This window comes from Thunnus maccoyii, chromosome 15, assembly GCF_910596095.1.
Source record: "Thunnus maccoyii chromosome 15, fThuMac1.1, whole genome shotgun sequence".
Lineage (NCBI taxonomy): Eukaryota > Metazoa > Chordata > Actinopteri > Scombriformes > Scombridae > Thunnus > Thunnus maccoyii.
Genome location: NC_056547.1, coordinates 12748705 through 12758535, shown reverse-complemented (window position 1 = coordinate 12758535; position 9831 = coordinate 12748705). Strand labels below are relative to the sequence as shown.

At 39.6% G+C, this 9831-nt stretch overlaps 1 protein-coding gene across 3 annotated transcripts; it reads left to right on the top strand.

The window, feature by feature from the left end:
• The first annotated feature begins 673 nt into the window (after positions 1-673).
• On the top strand, positions 674-9831 carry LOC121913274 (histone-lysine N-methyltransferase SETDB1-A-like). Of its 3 annotated transcripts, none has more exons than XM_042435950.1 (10): positions 674-784; positions 4707-4881; positions 5579-5685; positions 5832-6560; positions 7236-7403; positions 7880-8081; positions 8212-8285; positions 8855-9045; positions 9160-9283; positions 9378-9831. In XM_042435950.1, the coding sequence occupies exons 2-9, from the start codon at positions 4712-4714 to the stop codon at positions 9250-9252; spliced, it is 1734 nt and encodes a 577-aa protein (XP_042291884.1). In that variant the 5' UTR covers positions 674-784; positions 4707-4711; the 3' UTR covers positions 9253-9283; positions 9378-9831. The 3 variants fall into 3 exon arrangements, 2 of the variants coding, with proteins under 2 accessions (XP_042291884.1, XP_042291883.1); XR_006100281.1 differs by lacking the exon at positions 674-784 and adding an exon at positions 3366-3622 and having other exon boundaries at positions 9164-9283; XM_042435949.1 differs by lacking the exon at positions 674-784 and adding an exon at positions 3367-3622.

Here is a 9831-nt window from a genome sequence, read left to right as displayed (position 1 = left end):
GCCGGTATGCACTTCAAAGTAAACACTACTGTGCATGTCTGAAGAGCTGTGAAAACACACTACATTTGTAGGACAAAAAAAACACCTATTAGGAGAGGAGTAGAGAGGCTACCATGTGCCATGTGTTGATATGTCTTAAACAAATAGCATTTCATACAAAGATACTTTATCACTAATTTAGCAAACTAAGGTCAATAAGGATGAACTACTTAAATTGATAAGTGTGAATACCTCAAATTGATACATTATTTTAGATTAAACTACCTAAAAGCAGATAAAGCAGTTAAAATGAAATCCTGACTCCAATGTTTAAGTACTGCTTAACATGTGAATGCATCAAAAATAACAGCCAATAACAATAACAATATAACACTGACAGGGGGCATTCTGCATGACTACTTATATTGTTGATACCTCGAAATAGTGCATTTTATTGCCAACACTTATGGTACTTTTATTTAAATATCACTTTCAATGCAGGACTTTTACTTGTAGTGTATTTGTAGTGGAGTATTTCTAGATTGTGCACCTTTTACCTTATTTTATATTTTCCTATATATATTATTTTATATATTTCCTATAATTTATATTATATTAGTTAATATAGATTTGTCTGACCGGTAGGACTTATTGATTATTTGGACGGACACTGGGGCAGCAGTAAGCACATCACGATTTGGCGCAGCTGCACGAAGACACGAAGAAGAAGCAGCAGCAGAAGAAGCAGCAGAAGAAGAAGAAGACTACACACTTGGACCGTAGGACCTGAACGAGCCATTCAAAGGTAAGGTTTAAATCTTACTTGAAGGTATTGCTTCACTTTTTACGAAAGGAAACACTTAATGATGAGGATTAACCGATGAGTTTGGCAAATGTATCTCGGATATTCTTACTCAAACCCGGCAAAGAACAGCTCAAAACCGTTACCTTAACATCGGGGACAACTCAATGGATGAAGCAGTACCTGCCGCAGCCGTTGGAATAAAAATCAGACTTTCAGTGAGCACAGAGAAACTTTCCAATTTCAGCAAATTAATTTGAAAACAACCTTCTAGTTTCAAACTCTGCACACACATCATTCTGCACAGTGAAGGCTCTGTTGAGTTATTGACATTGAACACGAGTTCTTACAGTAATAAAAACAATCGATTTATTAAGAGAGGACACTTATTTGCCAGTCATGCAGACCTACTGGAAGCAAACAAAGTTTTTGACTTTGGAGGCAAGAGACATACAAAAGATCCCAAAAAACTTAAATAATATTGTCCTCCACATACACCTAGTCGTTTTTTAACAACACATCTCCACAGAGCTTCCAGACGAATTTCGCCCTCATTTGTCCCACTGTACATAAAGTTAAATGTTTCAACTACCCCTCTCCTTTGAATGAATGGGGGTGACATTGACTTCCTGTTGTCTGCTTATGAGAGAGTGACATTAGCTTGGTGTATGATTGACTAATATTTTACTGTCTAATTTTGGGCCATCAACATCAGCTGTTCATGAAAGACACCAAATCTAAAACATTATGGCATGCCCCCTCGTCTAAAAGGTGGTGATGTCCATCCACTTGAGCTTATTCTGATTCTGCAGGTATGCTAGCGGTTTAAAAATCTCAATTTTATTTTAATGTAGGAATTTGTGCACTCAAATATCTTTATAATTTTATGGAGGAATTATGAATTATTATTGTGCACAACTCCAGCATGAAGTTATTCATCCAGTGACATAACTCATATTTGCATATGTATAATAATAGGGAAATAGTCCTCCTTGTTGGTCACACAAGAGAGGTCAATTAGAATTATGGTTGTTATTAATGTTAATTATAATTTTGCAAGGGGATTTGAATGCATGATGCAGAGTTATCTATTGTGTAGTTGGTATGAGAGACCTGATAAACAGATGAGATGACTGTTACCTGAAGCAGCAAGTCAAATCAACGGTACAACAGCTTAGTTCTGAATTGCCAATTGAAATGACAAATTATGAAAGCGCCGGGGTTTAAGCAAGTTGATGAAGGTTTTGTAGCACTACTTGCTTGCTCCCGGGGTGGCCTCTTGTGGAATCCAATATGCTGGCGTTAGAAGCTGGAGTCTGGATCTTGTAATGATGAGTAAGTTGGCAGGTCCAGACTTGAAATGTTGCCATTGGAAGAGAGCTGCTGGTTCATGATTGAGGCTTGATCCTCAACTCCTGACTCTACATTCTGAGGTTTCACCTCCTATTGTTTTAAGTCACATCTTCAGACTAGCAAAATATAAGCTTTCAACCAGCATGGCAAGAAGCAAGAAGACAAAGACAAAAGCAAGCAGCAGCCTAAAGAAACAGCAGCCTAAAAACAGCCTAGAGCCTCAGAGAAGATACTGTTATAAAGTTTCAGTCTGTGTGCCCAAAAGGTGCATCCTAGCCAATCCCAGGGGATGCAGAGTTCTGGGTGAGCAGATTGTCAGTCCCGCCTGTCCTAATTTTGCAATTTTGATAGTAGCTTTAGCATTCTGAAAGTGAAACAAGCAGAATGGTACTAAACATGATAGTGTTATCATGGATGATGGGATTATGTTAATGGTACATTTCTTGGCTTAAAGGCAGTGGAATAAAAGTCTAACTAAACTACATAACAACACATACTGTGATATACACACATAAACATACAACAATAATTGTCCTTAGACAAAATCTAAAACTACATTTGTAAGTCCAAGGGTTTCTGACTGCAAATGGTGTGTGTGTGTGTGTGTGAGAGAGAGTGAATGGGGCATGGCATATAGTGCAGCATGTCTTGTGTTGTGGTATAATTTTATAAGACTTATGATGTGCTGAGAGAAAGATAAAATGCAATGCAAATGATTACTGTTAAGATGATAAGCATTAAGTAGAAGTGTATTGAATTATCATTATATTAAATGTATACCTCACAGAAAACTTGTGATTGATATATGGGCACAAAGTATGTTAAAGGTAATCACACTCAGAGCACTGGATGAAAGTATAAGTGTGTTTATATTAAACTTCACCTTTTTGTATTAAACTTCACCTTTTTTAAAAATAACCTCAAGAAAGGATCGAGAAATAAGGATGTAAAATGGCAAGAATAACTTAAAAAAAAAAATAAAGCCAGGAGAAGGATTGTAAATAATGGTGTAAAGTGACCTTGAACAGTTATAAAAAATAAAAAGAGCATGACTGGATAGAACTGGATATACCAGGCATAACCACTTCAGCCCAAAAACCTATTTTTGGGACTTTGGGTCTGCAACAGGTGATGTAGAGGGATTGTAATGGTGTAATTGGCTAGTATGAAGAGGTTGGACAATAGGCGTGGACCTTGTGTACACTGTAACTGCTCTCCTTTTTTGCCTGGCATTAAAGTACAGTTTGCTGCTCAGAACTCTGACTCCTGATAATTCGTCTTTTTTGAAACATCAAATAGAAGTTTTGTCCTTGAGCTGATCTGAAACTTTTTCAACTGAGATTCAAAGATTTGACACAATAGTGCCTTATGCTGACTTACCCACTGACCAGTTCTTGGGTTGGTCACTCAAGTCCTGAAAATCATCAAAATCCACAGTGGGATTTAAGTTGGTGCCAGCTTGTCTCTGTGTGTGAATGGCTCTTAGAGGTGAGTTATGATAACCAACTACTATCAATTCCTAGGGCTGTAGTCAACCAAAGAAAATCTTGGTCGACTAAAATCGTATATAATGCACAGTGAACTCGGCAGCCACACATTTCTCTGTTCTGTATTTCTCTGTTTTGTGTCTTCAGGTTATGCTAACCCATTGTTGCTAACTTTGGAGCTAACCCCCTTCACTTTTCCAGCATTTGGGGAAACAACAGACGTGACTTTTTAGCATTTATTAACTGACACACTGTAGTGTGTACTGTACATTTACTGCCAGACTGACAACTTACTACTAACCTTTTCCTCCCCCAAACGTTATCGATCTCGATATCAAATATTAAAAAATAGTTTTTTGGCCTGGAGGGGGTTCTCGTGTCATTATGGAGAAACGTTCAGTACGTTCAGTAAACGTTGAGTACAGTTAGACCCAGCAGTCTCCATTAGGTTGGGCGAGTTCAAAGTTGTGAAAACAACAGGGGTGTTTTGAATACACCCCCATTTTTACAGGTAATTTGTTAGTCTGTCCCCCCCGCCGCAGGAAATAATGGTTTACTCCTGGAAAGCTTTTGATGTAGCACTTTTCTCCTTATGAAAATAACACGGAGTTTATTCGACCAATTAGAATTTAGTCAGACGAGAGCATGTCGACCAACTAATCGACCAGTCGACCAGCAGACTACACCCCTACGATTCACACTGGGGTGTGAATTGGTCTTCCTATCTTGCTGGCTCCTGTGGCTTGAAGGATCAAAGGTGGTTTGGGTCAGTGGTCTGGTTTGGTGACCATGCAGGAGATGGGGCTTCCTTATCCGATCCTTTCTTTTGCAGGAGGTTGTTTATATGGTCTGGTCAGTGAGGAGTTTGGGACTCTCACTTATATGTTATTGGCCAGCATTTCTGGGGTGTTGAACAAAGAGCTGGTCTGTTGCTTGAGGCTTGTGCTGTCTGCCCTTGAGACATGCAGGGACTTTATCTTACATTAAGTTGGCAATTTAGAAAGTAGGGAGTGCCAACCGCTCAACTACACCACTGCTGTTCACCTCTCCTTTAGCACATCATATGAAACCTTTGTGTGTTGCAGTGAATATGGAGGAGGATGAGATGGAGATGACCAAAGAGGAGCTCCAGAAGTGGATCAGGGAGAGGATAAAGAAGATGGAGCTGATATCCTCAAATGTGCTAGAGAAATGCCTTCTACTGCTGTCTGTGCTGGAAAGGAGAGAGAAACAAGCCGCCAACTTCCTGAAGCTCTGCGAGTGAGTCTTGTATCTACTTTATGCTTTACCACTTTTATTCTGATTTACATATTTGGCAACAGCAAAGTGAAAAGACACAAACAACACATAAGACAGCAGAAGCAAAACTGACACTATCAAACCCAAATGAGATAAAGTAAAAAACAGTGAAATCTCAAAAGGCAAATTTGATAAAGTTGATAAAGAGAGGGCACACACTTTTGAATATAAATGACTATCCTGTAAAAAATAACACTGTTAAATGTGTTCAAAAAACAAACAAACATCATGGTAAGGATTGGGGGAGTGCAAATTCAGCCTCAAAATTTTGTATGCTCATGTGTGGGAAACCAAAACTAACAGGATCAAATGTATCAAAAACACGAACCTCGGTTCAGACTTTCAGGTGTGAAAAGGCCCTTTAAGTGAAGCATTTATCCCCCATTGCTCCTTAAAATAGAAAAAAGTATCTCTTTGATATTTAAGAGGGAAAGTTGATTCTTGAGCCACACATGAAGCTGGTTTGGTCTTTCAGAAGTTCTTGTCAATCATGTTAGCACCTTTACCTTTCCTCTGTCTTGTTACAAATGGGCTTTCCACTCTGCCACGGCTCCTCGTCTCTTGTGTGGAGTTCCCCTCCTCTGTCCTTGAAGTACAGTTGTCTTCTTTTTGTTCTCTTGTTCATGTTCTCTTTGATAATGTTGTTGGTGTCTTGCAGGTCTGTGACAGCATGTGAAGCAATTGTGAAGAAACAATACTCTTTGCTGGGGTGGGAGTACAGAGACACAGATTCTGATGATGATGACGATAATATCAAAGGCTGTGGTAAGATGCAAATCATTGAGTCAATGAAAAAACAAACACTTGGTGTGTCTGTGTCCATCACTAACTGACATTTTCAACAAGGCAAATTGGCTTCTTGGAGTTTGTTTGAAAGCCACAATTTAACCTGTTTGTTTTTTCCTTTCTAGGAAGTATACCTTCATCCCCATGTGAGTCTGTTCTCTCTGAGACTCAAGTGCCTAGCCCTCCAGCTACTAACGGCCCCACTCCTCTGCCCCCAAAGCGAGAGGAAAGTGCTGACCTAAATGAAGATGATTGCAAGAAAAGTTCTTTTAGTCTAAAGAGAGAACTAGTGGTGGTCTTGACCAGACTTCCTAAAAGTAAGATTGCTGCTTTACGTCTACCTACGCCTCAGAATCAGTACGGTAAACATGAATCCTTAAGTGATTCAGATTCTGATGTAGAACGGGAACCAGAAGATGACACAAATGATTCTGATTATTGCTTCTCAAGTTTCACGAGTATGGTGAACAAGAGGAGAAAAATAAAGTTGGAAAGAGAAGATGACTCAACTGATTCTGACTTTTCAATCTTGAGTTTTACGAGTAGGGCAAACAAGAGGAGAAAAATTGATAAAGATAATAAAATAACTGCTAAGAGCAACACCACCAAGACATCAACACTTCAAGCCAGCGCAAATGCCGACACGAAGAACAACGCCACACAGACATCAACACTTCAAGCCAGCGCAAATACCGACACGAAGAGCAATGCAATGAAGACATCATTGCCCCAAGCCAGCACAAATGCTGACGGCAAAAGCAACACAGGGGGAACATCAACACCCCAAGGCAACAGAAATACCAACGCCAAGAGCAATACAACAAACACATCACCAAAGCCAGCAAACACCAACGGTAATGGCCAAAAACAACACACCATACAACAAGACAAGTGCTGTGTCCCAAATCCACGCTACCTACAAAATTGATACAGTATATACTGCACACTACTCATCACAATATACTGTATAAACACAATATTTTTGCGTTCATACAACAAATGAAACTTACTAAACATCTCATACTATGCGGCACCTATGCAAAACCTCCTGCGATGTACATTATAGCATCTGTGACAACCGCCAACTGATGAGCTGCTGCATCTTCTGCAATTTATCCAGCTGTTCCCTCATCAACGTTTCCTCATAGTCTCCAGCCTGCTGGTGCAGTTTCTCCCTCATCCATTTATGCTGCCAGTTGCATTATGGGACAATGGTGCGTTCACCCACACCGCACTGAAAAATTGACCATATTTAGTATACATTCTGTCCGCTTTGAGTATACTGAATGTTGGATTTGGGACACTGCTTAAGAGTCTACAGCCATGCTAGTGGAGCAGTGTGTCTGTACTTATATTACAGGCACTTTAGTGCTAATTAGCACTAAGGGTATAAGTGAATTATTCTCTTTACATATGTATGTATAATATATTTCTCACAGAAAATGCCTAAGACCAGAAATTCTTATTTTTCAATGCCTCAAGTTCATTGGTTTTAATATTAACATGCTGTGTTCCTCTGGCACTGACAGGAGCATTGCCTGTGTGCATAGTATCAACTCTTTGCCAATCATCTGACAAAGCCACCAAGGTCCTTCCTAGCATGCCACAAGAAAAGATCACTGTGGGCATGAACGTCCTGGCCAGGAGGAAGGCCATGAGCTGGAAATGGGGGAAAATCATGGAAATTGTAGAAAGGGGTAAGGACAAACTAAAATATTCCAGTTTTGTAAAAGTCGTGTTTTGGTGTGAAAAACACGACTTATCTGAGCTGAGGCTGAGGTCATGTCTACACCAATACACCATCTGTTTTTCCCTCTATTTTGGCCACCTCTTCAAACTGACCCAACATTTGAATCCACAAAAAAAACAAACAGATTGTGACATATGACTACACCACACAGCAAGCAGACTGGCTTTTTATGCCAGTAAAATTGTGTCATGAGCAGCAATTCTTTGCCAGTGTCCTGAGCCAATCAACCCACTTCAAAATGTGTGCTAGGTGGAATGACTGAACTAACACTTTGAATGTAAATTTCATTTTAAGATTTGTTGGTAATAGTATAGACTACTATATATACTGTAGAGTTGTGATTTTTCATTTGCATAATTAATTTAGAACCACAGTCAAGCCAAATTGACGTTTATTACTATTATTTATTTATTTTTTTTGCAGAAGATGGAAGGTTGAAATACAAGATCAATTTTGAGATGAAAGGGAAGTGCCTTGTCTCTGGACACCACATTGCTTTTCACTGCGTGCCAAAGGTGGATCAGCTGTATGTCGGTGCTCGTGTGGTGGTCAAGTGTCAAGGTGACAAGCCAAAGTTTTCCCCTGGTGTCCTGGCAGAGCTTCCAATCAGGAAAAACCGCATGAGGTTTGTGTTTGTGTGTGTTATACATACATAAATTCTTCTTTTTCAAGAAATAAATCACAGTTTTCTAGATAAAATTCAGCTGCTTTGGCCAAAGTATGGTTTGATGGAAAAACATGTTTTCCTTTTCCAGGTTCCTGGTCTTTCTTGATGATCACATGCCGATGTATGTTGGTTTACCTTTACTTCACCTGGTGTGCAGACCGTGTAAGTTTAGGTATTTTGTGTGTTTTTTCTAATAGGATGGTTAGTTACAGTTCATCAGCTTTGAAAACAGTTTATGAAAACCTGAGTCTGGTCTAATAAAGCAGTTTTCAGCTGATCTCAAAAAGGCTGATCTAGGGAACCTGGCAGAAATGCACAGTAAAATGAAAACACAAGCACTTGAGTGACAACAGTCCACTTGCAGCAGTTTTATAGTTTAAAGGCAGAGCAAACAAAATGTTGCCAACAGAAGTATGCCAGCTAGCTAGATTATTGATAAAAGCAATGAAAAATTTCCAAAGATAACCTTTTACTTTTACTCCCCCCTGGTGAAAAGTCTTCTGCTTAGTTTCCATACATATGACGTTGTAACCTGAATCTGGTACATGCACCAAAGAATTCTTGCTAATTCTTGTAGTGAATGTGCCTTCAGTGGTAAACTGTGCTTTCAGTGAACAATGGATTTTAAGCAGGTGACCCTTATTGGCATCCGAGCCCGAAATTCTTGCACATGTGGAACAACAGTTGTCTATGGTACCCGCTATTATACTGCCTTCTTTTTTTTGTGTTAGTGACGGACCCATTGGACGATATTCCAAATGGCATCCACAAGAATTTCATGAAGGGCTATATGAAGGCCTGGCCTAACCCACCCCAGACCCAGTACCAGGTTGGACGGACCCTTAATGTAGAATTAAATGGAGTCCAGAAGAAGTGTGAGGTGCTGCAGGTTGACTCCAGCTTGGTACAGGTTGTTTTTCAGGTTAGTACCATTAAATATTGTTCTTTAGACTATTTCTTACAGCTGGATTCTTGGTGGGGTTTTTTCTTGCTATAAGAATGTGCGCTTTATAGTAATTTGTGTCATCACACTCAGGAAGATCAACACAAGGAATGGATATACCGAGGCTCTATGCGCTTGGAACACATGATTACTATCAGGGAACTAATGCAGTTGAAAAAGAACTAGCCACAAAAGAAGATGAATACTTCAGGCAATGGTAAATTAAACTCTTACTTCTTACTCTGAAAAAAAGCATGGAGCTAGTAGAGTTATTCCTAATATCTCATTTGTCTTCTCTGTGTTTCCCTAAGATACCTGGATACCTATTCCAAGATGACACTGCCTGCATTCCAGTGAACATTGCTCATCAGGCACATATTTTTTTGGGGTCTGTGCACCTTTTCTGGCTGTGCAGGATAAGAGCATACGCATTAAAGTGGTCTTCCACCAGCAGATATGGCTGCATTGTGCAAGGCAGGACCTCATTATCACCTGCTGTGAGAGGGTTGCCTCCAGAGAGAATCTCCTTTTGCTCAAACATGCTTGGTGTGCACCAAGTGACCCGCAATTCAGACTATGACCACTATACCAAAATCTCTTCACACCTCATCAGTGTCCCTGCAAGATGGGGATGGGACCATGGATTGGTCTCACATGTGCTGCTGAAGGAGTTACTGAGAATTGTCAAAAACCTTGAATTTTTTATTTTTATTGGTATTTATTTGTTTGTGTGTTCTTAAATAAAAATTGTGTAATTTTCTTCAA

What these genes read in the sequence shown, in the direction of transcription:
- LOC121913274 (XM_042435949.1), top strand. An exon ending in TCACCTGGTGTGCAGACCGT is followed by an intron (nt 8,286 to 8,854) that starts GTAAGTTTAGGT and finishes TTTTTGTGTTAG; the next exon opens with TGACGGACCCATTGGACGAT. An exon ending in TGGTACAGGTTGTTTTTCAG is followed by an intron (nt 9,046 to 9,159) that starts GTTAGTACCATT and finishes CATCACACTCAG; the next exon opens with GAAGATCAACACAAGGAATG.